Source organism: Cylas formicarius, unplaced genomic scaffold (genome assembly GCF_029955315.1).
Source record: "Cylas formicarius isolate icCylForm1 unplaced genomic scaffold, icCylForm1.1 PGA_scaffold_9__14_contigs__length_23061073, whole genome shotgun sequence".
NCBI lineage: Eukaryota > Metazoa > Arthropoda > Insecta > Coleoptera > Brentidae > Cylas > Cylas formicarius.
Window position 1 is genome coordinate 13,427,901 of NW_026844365.1, and position 22,988 is coordinate 13,450,888.

The 22,988-nt window shown below is 37.0% G+C and overlaps 1 protein-coding gene across 2 annotated transcripts in view; it reads right to left on the reverse strand.

Annotated features, from left to right (window-relative positions):
- The window catches only part of LOC132707557 (discoidin domain-containing receptor tyrosine kinase B-like), an 82,030-nt gene that overhangs the window by 6,621 nt on the left and 52,421 nt on the right, over positions 1-22,988 (reverse strand). For both annotated transcript variants that reach the window (XM_060679458.1, XM_060679457.1), the window contains 3 exons: positions 10,443-10,559; positions 10,196-10,301; positions 2,412-3,932 (listed from right to left, as the gene is read on the reverse strand). In XM_060679458.1, the coding sequence (XP_060535441.1) occupies positions 2,465-3,932; positions 10,196-10,301; positions 10,443-10,506 (1,638 nt within the window). In that variant the 5' untranslated portion in view covers positions 10,507-10,559 and the 3' untranslated portion in view covers positions 2,412-2,464. The remainder of the gene's footprint in view (positions 1-2,411; positions 3,933-10,195; positions 10,302-10,442; positions 10,560-22,988) is intronic.

Here is a 22,988-nt window from a genome sequence, read left to right on the forward strand (position 1 = left end):
ACAGAGCGTTATCTGTACCGGCACTCTATAAATTACGCGAGCGCTTAGCCATTTCCCATCTTAAGACAATATATTTCGTTGGGCCATAAAGTATTTTTAGATTACAACGAAATATTTTTAAAAGCGCCACACCAGCCAGTCAGCCGGCAGCCAGGCCGATGATTTATAGCCACAATACACATTTCTCAGTTTGTTCCGGTACACAGAGAGAGGCCTATTTTAAGTCTTATCTGCAGCTTTACGTTAAGTGTAATTTAAAACAGATTTCGTTAATTGAAAATAATGCTGGTATTAGACGCTATTACGGCTGGTAAACCAGACCGAGATTGTTATTGTACCATTTAACATTCCGTTACGGATATGTGCTGAGATATGTAGTGGGTAAAAATAGGCATTTTCCCAATAAAAAATTCAGATATTGAAATTATTCTGAATTTTGGTAATGTCAATGGTAGTTGAGCGTATATATCGGTACAAGTTAGATACAGTGTCTCCGCTTTAACACATAAATGACACTTTAGTCACGAGTTTCTTTAAGCGCGAGCTGAGTGCAGCGGAGCGAGTATCTGAAGAAGATTATCCAGTTGTTGCATATTATACTTTCAATCGAACGAATTCGATGTATTTAATTCAATTCAAAATGTCTATTGTTACTTGAGGGATACAATATACAATAAGTAAAGACACTTGAGTGCAGGATCCAGCATAGGTGCTCATCTAACCACCATTAAGAAAACATTATAAGAATTATAATTTGACAATAATACATAATCAAAAAAAGAAACTCGATTGATTATTTATATACTTAGTGAAAGGACTCATTAACATTACATCTTTGAACTTATTTATAAACGACTTAGCAGATGAACAGACTTTAACAATAGCGGGGACATCATTATAAATTTTAATATCTCTGAAACATGGCGGCATTTTCATTTTAAAAACTGATTTCTTATTAATGTTGCCACACATCCATCAGAATTCTTAACTTCTTACAAATGTCCATAGGTACTAACCTAACATTATTTGAAACTATATTAAAATTATAAGACATTCTCTCTGTTAGGGCCAAAAAGAAGTCTGAATTTATATAATGGTTTACACCACCTACGTTATCTTTACAAAATGGATACTAAACCTGCATGTCATCAGCATATTGATAAGACATGCAACATTTATATCAATAATTTAAGCTTTTTTAGAAGTACAATGTGATTTAGAGTATCCAACGCCTCGCTGAAGTCCAAGAGTACCATTTTTTGCCAATGTTCTGTTGCCTCAGCAAGTCATCCGACATACGAAAGAGCCGTAACGGTGCTAACGCCGGAACGAAAACCTGATTGAGTGGGTACTCAAGTACTCATTTAGTTGTTCATTTATGACTCTCTCTAATACAAAGAACACAATATGCTAATTCACCGCAAGTGAGAGAGAGTATGTAGAGAGGGAACCTTAGCTACTGGGATAACTTAAGACTTCTTCCATAATTGATTGATAAAACAATACATTTATTAATAAGGAAAGTTATATGAGATGTGAGGTGGGGAGGAACGAGAAAAACAAGTTTAATATCAAATCCGTGAACACCTTTCGTGTTGTTTTGCACCCAAAATCGTGGAAAAAGTATAGTATGCAACACATCGACATCTTGTCCGTTGCGTTTTGCCAAAACAACACTCGCAAGTAAAGTGTCGTTCATAAATCTGCCTACCTAATGTACTACTACGAAATACAAGAAAAATAGAAAAAAAAATCAATTCTGATTAGCAAAACAAGACGAAAGCTAGATTCCATGCTCCTACAAAACGCTCTAGCCTAACATTCCGTAACTTTTTAGTGATAGTCAAAATCCAATGAAGTTTATCTTAAAAAGTTTACCAAACGTAGTTTGTTAAACTTAGTTTAAGTTAGTTTTTGGGTACATTTTTGCCAAACAACACGAATACATTCTCTTTTCCAACACTTTCTAATGCGCCACAATCCACACTAAATTCAGTAGCCGCTATTGGCACCCGTTGATGGTTTGGTTACAGCCAAGGAATCTATTTAACTGCGTAATTTATATTGTAATTTTTTAATGCGAATTTTGCTAAATTGCTAAAAAAAAAAATAATCTTTTTCTGGCGCCATTATTTTTTTAACAAAATGAAAATGACCAACGTTAACAACACACTTTCCATAATTGCGTTTCTTCTCTTTACAGGATATTTTTTCATTTCATGTCAAATTAAGGCAACAGAAAATATTTCAGCTGCGCTTACATTTGAAGATTATCCTGAACTCGAAAACTAGCATCTATTTGTTTCTATCCTATAAGCTCGTATGGAATCACTATGCTTCAAATATTTTATGCCTTTTACGTATAAAAAACCGATGTACACCCTGTACACCCCAAACAAAACTGAACTCACCCAAAATTTTATTGACCAAATCCGTCCTCGTCTTACAGCTCGATATCACAGAATTAAGGTCCGACGTACGTCCTAGCGTTGGCCACGTACCTCGGCTGTCTGCCCAGCCTGACCGGCGGGGGAGTGCTCAGCGGCGGAGGCGGCGGCACGAAACCGCCGCCGCAAATCTCCGTAGCCGCGTAGTACTTCTCCGGAGGGGGCGGCACTGACGGCGGCTTCGGGAAAAAGTTCTGCAGCGTCGGAGGGGTCCTCGGGGTCTGCGGCGGTTGCAGGGGTACCGCGTACTCGGGGTCTCTGACGTCAGCGTAATCGGACGAACTCGTTAGCCGTCCCAGGCTGGGTTCTCTATAGAGGGCAGCTTTGTCGCAGCCGCCAGGAACTTGAGAGGGTCGCGGAGATGATTTGTACCGCCGTTGCTGGATTACGATGTAGAGAACGATAGCTATCATGAACACCACGAGCACGGCGAGGACACCAACTATAATACCCAAGTACTGTCCCATGCCACCCGAGGGGTTCACGGCACTGATTACGTTTTTATTATCGGTCCCTAAGGGCACTTGGTCCTTTTGGAACACCGGCTCCTCAATCTCCTCCTCTTCGGTGAAATTTCCGCTGACCGGGAGGGAGTCGAACGTAACCTCGCTGAGCAGAATCCATCTGGCGGCGAAGTGCATTTGCAGTTTCACAAACCTACCGACGCGATGGTGAAGCTTGATCGAAACGTTGCGCGGCGTCTCGAAGATACAGTCCTCCATGTAATCGAACGTGATGGGTTCGCCCTTGTAGCGTTTACCGCCGACACTGAACATGACTTTTGCTTCGGCGAATACCTGCACCTCCCTGGTGAACTGATTGTTCGTGTAGATGTGCACGGCACTAAACTCGCGAATCTTGTCGAACTCGAAGATGATTTCTATTGGTTTGCCTTCGCGCGAGTCGTTCTTCCAACCCACCCAGCCCTGGGAGTTCTCTTGGTGGAACGCGAGCTTGAAGTCTTCGGGTCCGATCTGGCCGTCGGTCAGCTGACCGAGCCCGTACTTGAGTTTCTCTCCGTCCCAATGTCCGTCGTACGCCAAATCGTAAAACTCCCAGTTGCCTCGCTTGTCACCCTGAGGCATGGAATAGCTCACGATACCGTCCGACCATCTGCACCCATACAACTCGACTCTCATGCACACGGTCCGTTTGTGGCTACTATACGGTATGAAGCGTATTTTGCTGGCCCATATCGGTGGGTCCAACTGCGTCTTGTACTCGAGATACGTGTTGATGTTCCCTTTGAGGAGTTCTCCGTTCGTCTTGCTCCTATAACGTACCCACTTGTTGAATCTGGGCCTCCAGTACTCCAACATGTAGCTCTCGGCGAATTCTACGCCGTTGCCGTTACCGAATCTTCCTTGGGTCTCCGTAGAGGTGATCATATGAACCGTGTGGAGGTTTATCTCGAGCCACTCTTTGGAATCGGGCGTCGCCATGGTTTGGGGGCACCACGCCCCGCCGTTGATTTCGTTGCGCACTCTGGAAAAATGGACCAATTGTTAAAAGGCACAGTAATGATAATTATAATAATCAATTTTCTAAACGATTTCATGTCATTCATAAATAACAACACATCCGAAAGTTATTTGTATTATTCATCAGACATCGGCGCTCTTCATTCAAGAGATGAAAACACTGATACTGCCGGCAAGGCCAGTTGGTGCGTGCGCGAAACCGAACGACTACGAAAACGAGGTCGCCAGATAATTTTTTTACATCGTCCGTTCTCTCGGCCTTTTAAAACTTTTACGAGCAAAATAATCGTCAAAAATTACGACTCTTTAAAATTTCGCATTAGATAGTAAAAATCCCCAAGGCGTTCTGCATATAAAGCAAGTATTCCGCGACAGCTTGCCTAGTTAGAGTTAATAAAACCCCTTTAGAAATACGCTCCTCGTAAGTTTGCGCATTAAAAGTTTATTCCAAAGTAACAAACTTATTGGAAGTTCGCAGACTTGAGAAAAAAATCGAACGGATTGCGTAAATACAGTCTGTCCGCGAAGACATCTTTAGGTGAAGCTCTATGGTCCTCAACGAATCAACCAATAGTATGAAAAGAAGAAAAACCTTCTGACTACGATACGTCCTTATCTTTCTTTTAGCTATGACTGCATTCAATTTTAGCCCTTTATACCTTATCTCTTCAAAAAGCTCTCTTCAGAAGTTACGATAATTCTTCAGGTGCAATAAGTTGATCTCCCAACACTTTTAATCTCCTTCCTTCTAATGGTATGCTACCTATAAGATAAATTGGAGTTTTCTATTCCTATAAATACATCCTAAATGTGCTGTGGCAAGATATGGGGATGCCTTGTTAGATACCAGATTTCTATCAAAGCTCCTACTAGCGTCCTTGGTCAGTTCATTATTAATTCTCTCATTGGCGTTAGTACAGGTAAGTTAAAGCGGCAATTCTGAGCTTATCTTCATGGAGGCACTCACAACTTGGTTGAGAAAAGTGGTGCAAAATAAATCAGTTGCCATCCTATGTCACTCTAGTGAATATGGTTATGAATTTCTACGACACCAAATGACCAAGATACAAGAAAAGCACATGCAACCTCTAGACCCAAAACACACTAATATTAAACTGGCGTCATATCCATGTCTTGATGGTATCTATGAGGCGATAATGTCAGTCGTGATCTAGATCGAGGACAATATGTTATATCAGATTATTAATAATATTATGTAAGTTCATTCATTTAGTTCTATGAAAATTCCATATCACATAGATGGGAATATTCAAAAATTTTTAGAAGCAAGCACTCGTTATTTGGAGTTTATAACCACCGCTTAGAAGTGCAATCCTTTTTGAGTAGTGGTATAACAAAAACAACGTGTTATCTGATTCTTGTTTGTCTGTTTCTAAGATTAATGTCATTTGTATAATGTTCTTGTCTGCTGATTTAAACTGGGAATAGGATGACTGTGAATGTTCGGCTTCTTCTCTTCTTCTTCTATATTAGGTACTTTGACCTGTTGTAGTTTAATGTAATTTTTATCACAAGTTTTTGTTCCATCTTTTTCGTGGGCGTCCTATATTCCTCCGACCAGCAGGCGATTCATCTCTTGATATCCTCCCTATCCGTTGTTCAGACATTCTATTCTTGATTCGATCATTGCTTTTTATTTCTTATCCAGGTGTTAACGTTCTCAATACCACATATGTGTCTTATGTTTTCATTTATTTTTTTATCCCAGAGTGTGTTCCCTGCTATTTCCATTTGTTTCCAGGCATTTCTGAGTCTTAGATGTTTCCGGTCTTGTTGCAGCGGTATGGTCGAACTACAGATTTATATATGCGGAATTTTGTTTCGTTTCTTAAGTATTTATTTTTCCATGTAATGTTGTTTAGGCATCCTGCTACTCTATTGGCTTTTGCAATTTCTTCTCTTCTTTCATCCTCTATGTGATTATCAGACGATCATCTAATTCCTAAATATTTGATGTTCATTACCTACTTTATAATTTGGTTTTGAAGTTCCAGGTTACATCTAATTGGTTCTTTAGAGATTACTAGTAATTTAGTTTTTTTCTTTGCATTTATAGTAGTAATAACTGCAAATCATCTTCATTTCAGTATCGTCGGAGTAACACAACACTCGCATCTCTTTATTACCATTTTTATAGCCTTTTTTTGTTTTTAGTACTCTAATTATTTCGACTAATATAATGTTAAATAATGAGGGGCTTGGTGAGTCTCCTTGCCTAATACCTGTAGTTACATCCATAGGCTCCGTTAGCTCTAAATTTACTCTTGCTTCTATTTGATTTCTTTTGTACATATTTTCGATTATATCAAATGGGATATTTCTGTTATAAACGTCCTGCAGCTGCACTCTATCAAATGCTTTTTTTAAGTCTATGAAGCATAAGAACACTGGCCTATTGTGCTCAATTGATTTTTCTATATTTTGTCTAATTACAAATACCGCGTCATTACAAGATCTTTCACTTCTTAAACCTTGTTGTTCTTCAGAGAGTTTTACAAGTGGAGTTATTTTGTTGGTAATAATTTTTGTTGTCAGTTTCGAAGTTGTGCATAGGAGGTTCATTCCTCGATAGTTATTAACTTGTTTATAAACCCTATTAGTTCTGTAATTGGCTTGGGACCTCCGTACTTCAATAACTCATTCTGTATTCCATCTTTGCCAGCCGATCTTCGATTTTTTACTTAAGTGCTTCTTTACTATTTATTTCTAGTGATTTGTCCATGTCTCTTTTTCGATATACTTTACTTCTATCAGTTCTTTCATTTCTTGTCGCTGTTCACGTATCATTGTCTAGATCTCCTTCTGCAAACCTTAAAAGTCGTGTTCCATATCTTTTGAGAATTTTTCTCAATCTTCTGTTTTGTTTTTCCTTGCCAGTGAGTTTGTTTCATCGCGAATTCTTTTATATTCTTCATAATCTTCTCCTGTTTTTGTAGGCTTATATTTGAGATAGGCTCTTGATTTCTGTTCACATTTCAGTTTTACTTCGTCACAAAACCAAGGTGTAGTTTTTATTCTTTTTGATGTTCTGACGGTTTTACGTTCCCCAAGCGCGTTTTTGATATTTTCTCAAATCTCTCTCCAGCTATTTTCTATATCTTCTTTTCCTATTACTGAGTTTTCGTTTATTATGTTTTCCAATCTTATTTGATAGAGATTCTTTATTGATTCATCCTGTGGTTTTTCTAGTTTAATATTTGTTCCCCAAACTTTTATATTAGTTTTTGATATTTGTTTATTTTCATTCTTTTTTTACCTAAAACAAAATTGTGGCCACTCCCTACGTTGGCAGAATATAAGTATCTTATATCTAGTATTTGCGTATAATGTATTACCCTATTTTTATCATATTTATGTTGTTCTTTGTGTCTAAAAGGTGTTATTTATTTATTAAGTTTACCTGGTATTATTGCGTTGGCTACTCGTGGATGAAAGTCACCTAATATGATAATTATCTCTCTTTTTGGTATTGCGTCAATTGCTTTAGTCAATTCTTTTCCAAAAACCTTTCCAGGATTGGTTGGACTTCTCCTGCGCAGTTTAGTCTTTATAGTGAAATCTAAACCGTCCACAGTATATTAGTGAGGTCGGATCTTATTAAGATTTGGTAGAGAGTTTGACCCCAAGTTGTATTGTGAATCAGTTCCATCGTTAAATATAAACCACCACTGTCTATCATTTCAGACTGCTGATTTGAGCACATAAATGACCTAAACATTGTAGCAAAGTCCTGGAAGCTCTTAATACCAATAATAAATTCTCGACATGTTCGGATTAGCCAATAGAAAACGACAGTCGGTATATCCTACCGCGTTCTACTATTTCCAGGCTAGAATTTACGACATCGAAGATCATCGCAGGAATATCGGATATAAATCTGATGCCATAAAAGTTCGAGAAGTAAATTATGAGTTCGTTGTGTCTATAACTTCTGTAGTCCGATTGAAATGCGCGTATTTTATACCTCGACTACGTCGGGGGAATAAATCAAAAATAAAAAGCCAATATAACCGTTTCATAAAACGTAACACATCTTGATGTGACGACTGACGAGGCCGAAATAATCGTAAACGTAACAGCGTTGGGGTGGCCGTAAACCCAAGTTAAAACAATTTATTAAGTTAACTTTTAAACACATGCATTTTACGACCGATATTTTATACCGGCAATTGCGAAATAAATGCAGGATAGTTGGATATAATGTTGTAAACTGATCGTGCCGTGCACAGGGCGTGGTTTATGAAATATTTCCGACGGAAAATCGAAAATTCGAACTCTGTTTTATGGATGGCCGTAAATCCTTACGGCTCTTATGTCCAAGAGTTATAACCTTTAAGAATATTATTATTTATTTGATCTAACCAGCAGTCTAAAAAAAAATGGTAATAGTGGTTCCAGATTTGGTCACAAACACCAACGTAAGTGCTCTGGATCACTTCGAAAAGCTTATGAAGGTTGCCGAAACAGCTCCTTCTTTCAAGGTGAAATTGGAAGCCATGGCATGTCCTGGAGGTTAAAACTTGCATCAGGAAAAATAATTTTTATTCGTACCAAAAGAGAGACTGTGTTCCCATCTTACACCATGACTCTAAAAGGATTGGATAATAATAATAATAATATCTTTATTATCCCACATATTTAGAATAAAATCAATGTATTACGGATTTCGCCAAGTAGGTCAATATAGATCATGCAAATGAAATAGAGTGATGACAAACAATAATAGGTAAAATATTCGCTTAAATTACAATAACAGTTTTTTAGGAGGAAAAACTTTAGTTTGCATTTAAAAATGTCTACATTACTACTGCTCTTTAGTTCTGTTCTATTGTTCTATTGTAGACTCTAATACCGGTGTTCGTCAAATACATTTTTTTTCATGGAGAAACAGTCTTTGTTACGTGTATTATAGTAGTGGAAATCTTCGTTTTTTTGTAAGGTATTTTTATTTTTATAAATCCACAAACAAACTTCTAATATCTATATACACGCTAAACCAGCAATTCACCTTGAATTTCCCCAAAAGGGAATCCCATAGACTAATCTCGAATAGATGTGAGCATAGTAGAAATTTATCATGCACTTTCCGGTCAAAGCAATTTTTAAATTTTTTATTAGGAAACAATAACTATGCTGCTTTGAAGAAAATAATTGGCATTGAGTTTCCCAAGATAGAGTTTCGTCGAGCTCTAGTACTAAAAATTTATTTTAACGGCCTCCCCGCCCGACCAGACATTCACAGAAAGATCTTTTTTGTTTTGTGGGAATTTGAATATCAGTACTCTTGTTTTTCGGACATTCAAAAAAAGTTCCTTGGTGTTAAACCAGCTATTTAGTAGTACAAGTGCTAAACTAATTCTGTCTTGAAGAGTTTGATAACAGTGTTTGGAGACTAAACTTGAACAGTCGTCAGTGAACTCTGATAGACCCAAACTAGGTAGTTGAGCAGAAAGTTCATCGATAAGAAGGATAAATAAAACAGGGCCAAGCACTGTACCTTGCGGTACGCCTCTATCTACAGATTTCACTTGAGATTTTTTAATTTGATACAAGCTGCCCCTCTCCTGCCTTATTTCAACATACTGCCTACGATTTGTTAAGAGCTATCTGAACCAGTTCAGAGCTATTCCACGAATTCCCTATCGTTCCATCCTATTCAAAAGAATTTCGTTTTTCATACAGTCAAACGCCCTACTAAGATCACAAAATATCCCAGCAGGGTGCTCTCCAGACTCAATATAGTTGATAGTATGCTCCAAAAATGAATGGATCGCTGTTTGGGTTGATCTACCTGTTCTGAAACCGTGCTGACTTTCAGACAAAATTATGCTTTTACTTAAACATGCTAATGCTAGCGCTTGTTCATACGAACTCCGTATAATGCCTCCGCAATGAGATATAGGGATTTATTTTGCCATCTTTTAAAGTAAAAATCCTGAGATGCTTTGGAAGATGGATATGACGTGAAATTAATATCGCAGTGTATTAGTTTCTTGGTTATAAACAGCCGAGCAAGTTATGACTGTCTCCAAGAAGGCTTACAACTCCAGGTTGAATTGACCATTGTGCAATATCCAGAGCTAAGAAGTCACAACCATATCGTGAGAGTTAACAGGTAGATTAATGAGAGTACCGGAACTTCTCAATGGAGTATAAAAGTTTACTAAGAGAAGGTGAAAACCATAATAGATTAAAATGTATTAATGTAGGGTAGCATCATATTTAGAAACGACATGCATCCCTTACCTTCCATGATGAGGTCCCACGTTGCCGTGATCAAAGGACGAACTGGCGGTGATGTCCTCGTCCTTGATCGCCAAACTTTCCATTCCCAACGGCGCTATGCATTGGGCTGCGAAAAGAAAGAGGGATATAATTAACGGGCACTAATAAACGCAAAATGTAAATAAGGGATAGGAATCCGAGGTAAAAGGGAGAGCGTATGTAAATTTCCGGGAACGCCGCTTTTTCTCTTTGTAAAATAAGGACTTACAGGGCTCGACGCTTCGCGCTGCGCCGACGAAGGTTAGACAAAGGATCGCCAAGAATTCTTTCATCTTCCTTTTGCCTTTTCGGATGCCTTATGTCGGAACGCAGTTATGACTTCATCCTGCAACAAAGGGAAACGGCGTTAACAATGGCGTAAACCAAACGTGTTTAGCATACATTTAAGAGGTCTTTTTGCGTTCACGCGTGTGTGGGCGGCAAAAAAAAAATACAAAAGTAAAAGCAAAAGTTGTTGCAAAGGTTTTTTGTGTCGAATGTTGGCGTAAAGGAAAAATGGAGTTTGAGTAAGTCAGATTAATTCTAACTTATTGCTTTGTTAATAATTTATAACAATATAAAAATAATAGGTAAAAGTAAAAAGAACTCCAGGAAAAGCTAGTTTAATAGCTAATTGAGTGATTTAGATACATATTAATAATATATTAATATAGTATTTATAAATCTCCTGGATTCTTCTTTCGTCGGTTGGCTTCTTTGGAACTTAACTATTCAGTTAAGGTGACGACCAATAATAGAGTCTTGGAGCACCCCAGTCACTAGACTCATAACATTTAGTTATCCATCTTCAAAAACATAATCACTAAGTTTGGATAATAATAACTAATAAATAATAACTAAAATACACTCTTTAGACCGCGATGAGCAGCCTCGAGATCTTGATGTAAATAAATATAATATTTCGTTAACTTTTTATTCTTTATGCATTCATATTTATGAAGATGTTTATTTCTTCGATGCTTACAGACAGAATAAATTTTTTGAGATGATTTTTAAAATGATGTTAAAATTATGAATCTTTGCCTTAGATCATCTAGGAAATTATAAAAATGACCCTGCAAAAATGCGTAAGACCTTTGGCCTATTTGTTTTTTACATTTATTTGTTATCACATTTCCCTTTTCTCTATGAGTTATATTTTGTAGTTCGGTTTTGCTTTTGAAAATATTTAAAACCGTAGTAAAAAAATAACTGCCTTCCCGTGAAACCTTTCGACCCTCTAAACAGTTGTACAGAAGAATAATTTCTAGTTTTTTGGAAAACTATTTTTAGGAAATATTTTTGCATAATTTCCAACTTTTTGAAACGTACATATAGTACTCCTGCCCATCACAAAATACCATATTGTAAAGGTGCACTAATGCATAATAAAGTGTCAGTATTTGCTGTTTATTTAAAATGTTTTTAGGAAATTTTCATTTGTAAATCAGTGGATTTGGGTTCTTTATTACTGTTTGTAAATGTTTATTCCATTAGAACTGTGTACGCATTGTTATTCCTAAGTACTTCATTTTTTTGTCAACTTTATTGAATGGTTTTCATTGTTTATTGTTTGTATAGCTAGCGTTAAAATTTAGTAAACCGCGTTTATTACACGAAAATGACATAAAGAAGAAGAAAAAACAGTTTTTCTTCATTCGTGGTTTTCTCTTTTTGGAATTACTATTTATTTTTTTGTTCTGTTTTCAGCTACAGCAGTAGTAAAATATATTTAAAAAAAATTGGCTTATTTGTTGTACTTCATTTCTTGATATATTGTGTTCCAATTTTGATTTTTTAGACTTTTTTTTTAGTATTGTATAATTTGTGTAATATTTTTGTGTTTTTATCATATTCATATATAACTGGATAACCCGGTAAAAATATATAATCTGACCCACGATCTATGCGAGTATTGACTGCTCAATAATAATAAATATATACACTTTGTTCTCTTTTTTTGCAAACATAAAAATCGTCAAGATTAGTATTTTAGTACATTAGTGAAATACTGACTTTTGGGTAAGGAGCCAAATCCAATAAACCCTTTTTTTTCTATTAAATAATACCTAGGGGAAAGTCCCTACGTCGAGGAAAATGAATTGTAAACCTTTCTGGTGTTTCTAATGTAGCTCTTTTGAAGCGAGATGCTCACCGTATCTGGTCAAATACATATTTGCAGTAACTTTTGCTGCTGAAAGTTGTAAATTCCGTTATTGAGGTATATACTTTTGAATAGAAGCAACGTTAGTACTTGAGGATGTTGAAAGGTCCTACAGGGGCTTTAGACTATTAATTATTCTAATGGTTGTTCGTGTCTAACAAAGACTCTAGATTAGTCCGTTGTCATTCCCCAGATTAACAAGCGATGGGACCTATACAGCAAGGTTTAAACTTAGATTGTTATCTAAGGCTACTAACAAACCATTTTTAACTTTGAATAGTGAACCTCAGTCCTCGCTTCTATGTACCGTAGAAGAACATTTTAAGCCAATCAAGACGGAAATCACAACGGGACAAATCGAAAAGCACAACATTCGACTTCGCTGAAATTGTGCGCATAAATCATAACTGCATTACGGGCATAAAATGGCTCTAAGAATAAAACCGAAATATATTTAGTACGTTTCCTAGAGACAGGAAAAGGTTTGCGTCGATGCGGTAGGTCCAGGATTTTGGTAGGTAGCGTGTGTAGCCAGTCAAAAGGAAATATGACGCAAATACGAACACTTCGCTCATAGTAATGATCCTTAATATATCATCGGTATAGAATCTCGATTTGGACGGGAGTAAATTCTTGTAGAAATCGTTAAGGACCACTTAGAAAGTACATAACTAATTTTGTTGGAACTGGAGCGGTAATTAAAGAGAGGACTTAACTTTTTTTTTTCTCTTTCTTAAGAAAGGAAGTATTCAAGATAATTTCAATAAACTTTTTTTACAAGATATTTTAATGACTTCCATAGCCTACAAAATGATCTTCCATTTCATGATTGTTAACATGTCCTCAAATACTTTCTGTAAAGTTCCCTTACAATCCTTTTCATTCACTGCAACTGGAACACTCAAAAGCAGTAAATATTTTGGGCCAGGTGCCGTTTATACTAAATATATAATTTTTTTACTGACTTTATCTAACCTTATTGACATTTAGAGGTTGATAGCAATACAGGTTAATCACTAATAGTGTACAATCTGGCATTCGCATCGTTTTTATGAAGTTTTTGCATTCCCTATTGCCGTGATTCTTGCAGACTTTGCAACGTTCCTGAGGAAACCTTTTGCCCTGAACTATGAATTTCCATAAGCACGTGGGTGTATCTCCAGAAAGGCACCTTTAGAGGCTCTGTAACTGTAACTACTGAACAAACAGTATCAGTTGAACAATGGGAAAAGGTAATTTCATTTCCTTTGTCGGATTCGGTTCCTTGTGTACCAAAATGTCCATTTGAAGAATTACTACCACATTGTGTATATTGTAATCCACAGTACTCTTTGTTTTTCTTATCAATTCATCAGTCTTTCAATTTATTTTACCGGTTTCTATCACTTTTATTAGGTTCGGCCAACATTCTGACAAACGTACCATAGTCGGTCATAGTTCCTAGATTGTAGTCTAGAAGAAACTTAGTGGGTTTCGGTAGAATATGATTGCCTCTTCCTTTGAAAGGTTTTGTTTTTAAGCTATTTCAAACTTATTTCAAAATTAAGCTATTACTGATGACTGATAAATTATATCTCCATTATTTACTGACCACCGCGTGATGCTATTTCGTTCTCAAACTACGTATCCTCGGAACCGCTGGTCCCAGAATCAGTTGCAGTAAGTAAAAGTTTTCTATTTTTCTTTTGAAGTTAATTGGAAAATCTGACCATCACTTTCATCCGTAGCATTTTCACCCCCGGATAATATGTCAGCATGTTATAGATTTGTCTCATTACAAATATTATTCCATTGAAGATCGCCGTTTTCCATTATAAAGCGGTTTAAATATTCAATTAAATTATATTTCTTTAATAACCGCTAAATAAACGACCTGAAATAACAAATAATCAATGTATTGCGAATAAAAAATAACGTACTACTACGTCAGCGATCGGTATCAAGTTAAACTCTTTCCTTTTCGGTGTCTTGCTAAAACCGCATCGAAACCTCGGGGCAATTAACACGCGTCCGCGCGATAGCACGTGCCAACCATATGAAAACAAGCGAAAGCAACAGGGACAGGGTGGAGACGTTTGACGTACGAATGTGCCGTTTCGGCGTCCCCGAAAAATACCCGTCGCAGGAATTCGGGACTAAAGTATTTTTCTTGGTTCCGCGCGCATCTGGAAATAATTGTTGGGAAATTAATAGGCTCCGCGCGAGACGAGACCACTGTAAATTTCCCGGTATAATTGTTAAATGCGGTGTCGCTGCCATATTAAACACGTTTTTCGGTTAAATGATGGGAATCCGCGATTTATAATCGTCGGCCCGGGCTTTTATATTTACGCCGCGTTAAACGGTTATTACTGCGCATAAAGCGACGCGATGTTCGGTTTAAAATTAACGACGATCGGTTCCGGGCACATCGGCAGGAAAGTCCTCTTTCAATACGAGACTTTTCTATTCTCTAGATTTCCGTAACTTATAACACAACTGTGCAAAATTTTGAAAGGTTGGCGTCTTCTAAAAAGGTTTCCAAACCAAAAGTCGATGGTGACGTTATAGCGTATAAAAATAAATAAATAAAAAGATATAGGCATAGGCATGAATTGAAATGCAAATTGAAAATGGTGAATCATCATCATCATCCGCCAACGTCTTGCATCCTCTGTTGGACATAGGTCTCCTCCATTACCTTCCACAGCATTCTGTTTTGTGCCCTCTGCTTCCAGTTCCCCGCTGTTTTTCCCAGGTCGTCTTCCCATCTTGTTGTAAGTCGACCCTGATTTCACTTATTTTCTCCATTCTATCAATCATTTGGTCCACCTATTGTTGCTCAAGCGCACTATATAACCAGCCATCTCCATTTGCCTTGAGTAATTTTTGTATGACATCTGTTATTTTAGTTCTCTGTCTCACTAGCTGTTTGGTAATTTGTGTCTTCTTGTAGGTTCGAGAATTGCTCGTTCCATTTTTCTTTGATTTACTCTCAACTTATCTGGGGACTTTTTAGGAACTTAAGCGTTTCCCAGACGTATGTGATTACTGGCAATATGCATTGCATGTAGAACTTTTTCTCAAAGTTCAAGGTCCCAATCAGAAAATGTTGCGATTTACTAAATGTCGCCCATCTCATACTTATACAGCGTTAAGTTGCGCAAATATGATTATCTTTACCTATTATAATCACATGTCCCAACCTGATGTATGTCGTACCTTTCAATTTACAGATTCTCACTTGGAACTGGATTGGTCATGTATTTTGTTTTCTGAAAATTAATGTTAAGACCGACTTTTTCTATTGCTTGTTTTAGTGTTTTATCATTTCGAGGGTTTCATTTAAACATTAGGCTGTAATAACAATATTATCGACAAAGCGCAAATGACTCAGGTATCAATATTTATTCCCATTTTATCCCAATTTAGTTTCTTAAAAGCATATTCCAGGACTGTCGTAAACAATTTGGGAGAGATAGTATCCTCCTGCCTGTATTTCTCGGCGAAATCGTGGAGTTTAACAACAACTTCGTATACCTATGGTTCGTTGCAATGGTTTTAATATTGCAGACAGTTCCATTATATCAAAAGCTTTTCTGAAATCCACAAATATCAACGTCAGTGGTTTGATAAAAATATAATTTGCGTTCTAACCGTTTCGTGATGATATTGGTAAACCATTTGTAAATATGAGAAGACAGTGTAGGATAGTGATTTCGTTGTTCCAGGTTTTTGGGGACAATACTCTGATTCAAACATAAATTAAATAACTGGTTTATTCTAGTAGTTTCTCTCCTCCAACTTTAATAGCTTATTTTTACTATTTTGTCATCTCCAGGTGCATTGTTGTTTTTCATTTCTTGTATGCTACTTTTCATCTACTCCAGTTTAATTTTTGGCATAAGTTCAGATCCTTGGTTTACTACTTTGAACTTTGCAACTTGTGTTTTCTTTTGTTGACTTCTAAATAATTCTTCGTAGAAGATTTTTGATACCTCCATTATTTCCTTTTATTTGATGTTAAGTTTCCTTCTTTGTTGTATTTTCTCAGTATTGTATTTCCTTTGATCTTCACGTATTGCTTTCGAGATTTCTCTATTCATGCTTCTAAGTTCAACTAAGTCTGCTTTGTACTGTCCTTCCTGAATTGTGCTTTCTTTTATTAGCTCTTTAGTTTTTTCACTTAGTGTTTCTTCTGTCGTGCCTGCCTTAACACAATACTGTTCTTGTGTAACTTTTAACGCTTCTTTCATTTTATTATCCATGGTTTCAATATCCGACGGAAAGGGTTGGTTTAAGACTCGATTTATAGCTTCTTCATTACTCTTCTTTATTTTTGGGTGAACACTATTTCAACATTTTCCTTTTCTTTATCCGTCTGGTTCTTTCGATCTTTAAGTTTAACTTTATTGTGACTCTCACTGCTCTATGATCACTCCCAATGCCAAAATTGATTTAATACAGTTATATGTTACATGTCTTTTGTTTGTTGTTATGAAGAAGTCTATTTCAGTTCTCGTGTTCCCATTTGAGGTTACCCATGTCTATTATCTATGGTGGCAAGTGTCCGCGATTATCCTCACCAACTGTTCAGCAATACTACATCATTCCAGCCAGAATCAACAGAATTCTAGGTCAAAAGATTTTAGCGGCGTTGAACTAGGTAAGAACTTTTTTAATTCAGTTTTCAACAGGGCTTTTATTTTCGAGGCTAGCGAAGTTATCCAGGTATTCAGACAATCCCTTGGATACATAGCTTGTGCACCCGATAACGATTGGCCCAACAGTAACTTTGTTGCTTCACATCCTCTACATTTCGATGACGAGCAATGTATTTTTCAGTTTCTTCTGGACTTCTTTGCAGATTATATGCAATAAAGCACGTATGTTGGGCCTCTCTGATGACAATGTCAGGGGAATTTGCAGACCCACTTTGACCTTCGTGATTGGACATCGATCTGTCTGTTCGTATGGGACACTCGTACATAATTGTAACTTTCCTTTAGTCATTAGTTACTACTTATTTCTCATTCTTTGAGCCTTCAGTTCATATTAATAATGTTTGCACAGTTAAAAGTGACCAAAGGGCATACCTCGTTATGTCGGTCAATATAGGCATAGGCGGACATGGTGTGGACTAGAATTTAACTCTAGTTTATATCTTGTTCATAGGGATAGCAGTTAGAAGTGTTTTTAGCCAAGAATATAACATGACAACTGTCACGTCCTGGAAATTACAGCTTTTCAGGGTTTCGTTAAGGTAACTAAAGGGTCTTTTTGTCTACTTTTGATTATCCCGTGATAGAGTCACTGCTAATTGGTTAGATTGGACGTTTGCTAGTAGGTACTTTGCTATACTGTACATTTGTGCATGGAAGAGGAGGAGACCCCGTATCATCTGCTCACCGAGTGCCCTGCTTTGACACGGGCAAGATTGGGAGTCTTCGGAACGGCCCTGATCGATCAGGACTCACGATATTGGGCTAAAGGAGTTGCTGACCTTCTATAGGAGGGCGGCATTCTGGACGCCCTCTAGAGCGGCCTGGGGCACAACGGGCCCATCTGGTGGCATAAGTACTTGGACGCTGCGAGGGCGCCCCCCTTTAATACCAATACCAATACTGTACATTTTGAGTTAACATGCCATTTAGATTTTGAAGTGCCTCGTTCTTTCTTTGTACAAAAAGTGTTGAAAATTTGAGTTTTGTTGTTGAGTTGAGTTTTCAGAATTGTTGAGAGTTTTCGAGTTTCCGAGTTTTTTAGTTCAGTTGGCGATAGCAAAGCCTGTACAACAGGCAAGGCTAGTGCACCAATTGCATGTATTTTGTTCTTGATGTTTCACCACGTTCTTAGAATGTCTCCGTCCCTGCTAAAATTCTCTCTTCCCATTGTTTCCTTGATATGTTAATATCATCTGCTTCAGAAATTCCAAGATATCATTATTTACTCGATCGATGCTTTATTTTTTTTACTTATTCAAAATATTCGAAATATTACATTATTCTTAAAAACTAAACTTGCTTTCTGGCTATATATTTTGTAGGGTGTCGTAAATTTTGGGTATCGGTTGAGTCTGCTACTTGACAAACTTAATCTTTGCAGAAAGAAAATGGGTTAAGACGCAAGTTTTGACACTAGACACACTGGATATTGCGCCGTCCAATCCCAAATATCATCCTGGTTGTTGGTGTGCCTATGGATGTGTTGTGTGTGTGCGCCTTAGTAGGAACGCAAAAAATTATATCTCTCCATCATTAAAAATTAGTTTGATCTGTACCAAACACAGACATTACAAGAAAAGATGTTTGAGGTAAAAAAACACACACGTGTTTCTTTTCATTTCTGAACTCCATCACGATACCAGATTTTAATGACAAACATATAATGGGCTCATCAAGTGCACTATGAGTATCCACATGATGTGGTATTCCTTGACCAGGAGAATAATGATTAATTGTCAACTGATCTGGCATAAAATTTTTGCATTCTAAATCTGTATGCAATAAGTCTTTGCCTTAAGAAACTACATTCTGAAAACTACTCTTGACCTTAAAATTCTAATACGACCAGTTCATATAACGTGTAAATCAATTCATTTTCAACGACGTCATCTGTTGACATAACGACCGCGAATTTCTGCTGCATCTAGAAGATATAATCAAGCTACTTTATCAGAAATTTTAGTCACTCTGCGCTTTCGGTCTCAAGACACAGAGTCAATAAATCTCGCAGCCCCTCTGGCGGTCAACTAACAAAGCTCCACGTATCGCCATGCCAAATGAGGCGTCGTGCGTCACATGTATAAATTGCTAATAGGTCCTCGGAGTAATTAAAAATTCCCGCCGCGCGCAGCTGCACTAAATAAAAGGAAGCCACTGTTTTCTCAGATTTTATCGTTTTTGGAATTCAGACGCAGACACGATGACTGACCGAGATTGTTGCGAAAAGAGCTCTGCCATATACCGTTTCCTGACACACACATATACATGCACGTGATGCTCGCGACGGCATGCGTCGCACAATCAGCATTTCCCCTTAAATAATTGGCAATTTGGGGGAGCTTTTTTTTAGGGAATAAAGGTCCCGCAATTTTCTGAATTGGAGGTTTCAAGAAAGTAAAAATATCTCCCACCCAAAATATCTTGTTGTCTCTGTTGTATCTGTCGCAGTGTTGTCACTTGTACCGAAAAGTAGCGACGCTTTTGATTGATATTTTTTCCTTGGAAATTTTTATATTTTCCAACTGAAGGAAAAATAATACATTTTGCTTATGATTCTACAGCAGTCTAAAGTTTACTCATGGTTGATGGAAGAATAGACATTTTTGGAAAACGTTTAAAACATTTAATACAGGAAGATAGAGGAAAATTCATAACTCTGACGTTTGTGGACTGTGGGTGTTATTTGAGTAATGGTCTTTGTACCGAACCGGGAAGATGTAGACTCCGTTGTGTTCGCTTCCTTCTGATTGGTCCCAGAGAATTTTATACATCTCTAAGGTCAACTATATTTCTTTCTTTGCACATGTTTGGTTAATCGTTGTGTCTATGTAAGTAATTTTTCAGAACTAAAAGTTGCAGCCATAAGATCATCGTGTACCAGAAACCGAAGAGAGCGATCGAGAGGGTACTTATTTTTTTGCATTATGCTTTCATCTTAATGACGCCTATACCATTTTTTCCCGTACACATATAAGCCAGCGACTGAGAATCTAGGACTTTTCTGGTGTAGCGAAGAAAATTTAGGTATGACTGGGCTTAGCTGTTTTGCTTGTGTAGACTCATATTACTACCGACTAAAACCTCCGCTGTCCTCCGACCTCTGATCCCCACGGTATCCGCTGCTAGAGAGAGAATATAGAGTAGTGGGTGGACATTGTCACACTCCTTTCCTGTCAGGACTTCAAGATCGGTTGAGCTTCATTGAGCTAAATATATGTCTGAGAAGAGGTATCGCCCGTAACTCAAACCAATTGGATTGCATTGCTTTTTCAGCTTTAAATTTATTTTCAGGCATTATTTGGTACGGCTGGATCAGTGGGGACAAGCTTGATTTTTTCCCATTTCCTCCCTTACAGTACATAACTTTTATACGATTTCTTTTAGATTCACTTGCCCGACTCCTTCCGAAGACGTAAGAGAAGGAACTAGATCCAGATATTTTCGAATTTGCTCAGATTGCTCAGGTCTTTTAGATTGTACGTTAACAGTAGGCCAATCTCAATGCTCCATTCCTGGTCCACGTTTCTCCACAAAAATCTATGAGTGCGGTTGGAGTTTGCTGATTTATCAATGGACCATTGCTCGATCCCAATAAAGATCAGCTGCGTCATTTTCTAGGATAGGACAAGGTAAATATTTGAAATACATCTCTGCCACCTGCAATATTTCTGCAATAATCGTCTCACACGCTTCAATTACGTATTCTATAGTTATCGTATGTTCTATAATTGTTTATTTTATCGGCTCCCAGAATATGTTTTGTGTAATTTCGAGTTTTAATTAAGTTATCTTCAACAACTACGATAAAGCCTTCGGTTTCTGGCTGTAGGTATCCTTTACGAAGTTAGGATGAAGATGCCTCCTTGTCTTCCTGCGTTTATCTTCGACATCGATGTTACTTGCACTCTTCGAGAGGTTAAGTGCAGTGGGATTTCTGGACTGGAAATCTGGGTATCATCCCAGCGTAGCGATTTTAGATTCATTAGACAGCGACCTCCTTTTTTGGGTGCCAAGATGAGTTCAGCCTCTCCCCATTTTGGTACACGCATTCCAACCTTTGGTTGCATTTAGATATTTGACAAGTGTAAATCTATATTTTTCTTTAAATTTCCTCTTCACATTAGTGCGAGATGTATTTTTTTTAACCCGGTGAACCAGTTTGCGCAGTTTTGGTAGTCCGCGCTTACAAGGTGGACGCGCAATCATTCAAATCTATACTAATAGCGTCGTAATTTATTCTCGACCGCAACGGCTCCGCCGCAATATCGATACGTTGTTATTAACCAATACAACGTAAAGGCGATATTAATCGCGTAATGAAAACCGCATCGATGCAAACTGCGAAAGAACGCAAGCTACCTCATATTACACCCACTTTACGCGCCTCGAGCAGCGCATATCGAATTAAGATCGACCGATATCTCCGACATGCGGTCGAACATGTGTTACGGATCGGGTAACGTTGTTTTGATGTTTTTTTTTTTGACAAACCGCGAAGGGCGCGTGAAAAAAACGTATGCATCGTTGTGATGGCACACAAACGACGATTTTTTTTGTGTTAAATTAAAAGTGCCAGCGAGGAAAGCTGTTAAACAAGCAGACCAATCAAAGTTTTCTTGATCTTTCCTTAATTGCTAGGCAATTTTGAGCAAATAACATCCCTTCTCCACCTAATCTTTTACTAAGTCAGCCCTCCCAGCATCTCCTAGCACAAAAAATGCATATATAGGGGTTCAAGGAATAACATCGATCTTGTCTTGTCTTCTAGATGACTTTATAAGATCCAATGGAACACCATATTTAGTCAATTTTTCTAGCAGTAAGTCGTGAGAAACGCAGACCTTGCTAAGGGTACAAAGACCAAGAACTTCAGAATAAAAGAAACAAAGAAAGAAGAATAAATAGAACTTGAAAAAAGAGATATTTTCAACGATTCTGTTGCATATCAAAAGTTTCGAAAGAGACTCAAAAAAAGAGAAAGAGGAAAAAAAATAAAAGAAGGGAATGATCAAAAATAAAATGCAAAAAAAAACTTATTATTCAAATGCATAAATCTTATTGGGTCAGCTACCGTCTGTTGATAACCATTAAACTGTTGTTTTTCGAAAAATATAAACTCAAACAAAAGCATTCTACGTAAAAATTTGTTTTAGAAATGTTATCAGAGAACCACAAAGTTTTGCTTATGGATCCCCAAAAATTAAATTAAATCGTTAATAGTCAATCAAAAACCTCGAAAATTCCGTTAAGCTATCATCATGAATAAATTAAGACGAACAGACAAAAATGAACAATATAGTAGTTAATTTGTTATTAATTAATTAAATATACATTATTTATTTGAAAAATGAAATAATTAGATAGTGTTTTATGTACAAAACGTATCTAATTATAATGGCTCCAAAAAATAATTATTATATGTTTACTTTAAAATACTTTTTTTATTTTAAACGTATTTTTCCTTTTTTACTTTTAATGCTTTTTAATACCGGAAAATTAATTTAAAAACGAACAAATCCCCCGAAGCGTTTTTAACAATGGGAAAAAACAAGTAAGACAAGACATTTCAAGGATTCTGTTGCACATCAAGGGCGATGAAAAAGACCCGATACAGAAAAAAAGCAAGAAATAAAAAAAAAAACGAGGGAATAGTCAAAAATAAGATGCAAAATATATTAAGACAAATGACAATAATAAAAAACTTTTATGTTATACTAGAACCTTGTTTCAAATGTTGTTTACTTTAAAATACTTTTTTATTTTAAACGTAAGGGAATAATTCTCTAATCTTTTTGTCAATTTCTAACAATTTTGGTTGGTTGGGCACATGTGTTCCTAACGTTGGAAAAAAATAAGTAACAGAAGAAATTTCAGAAGCAGATATTTTGTTGCACATCAGGGGCGCTGA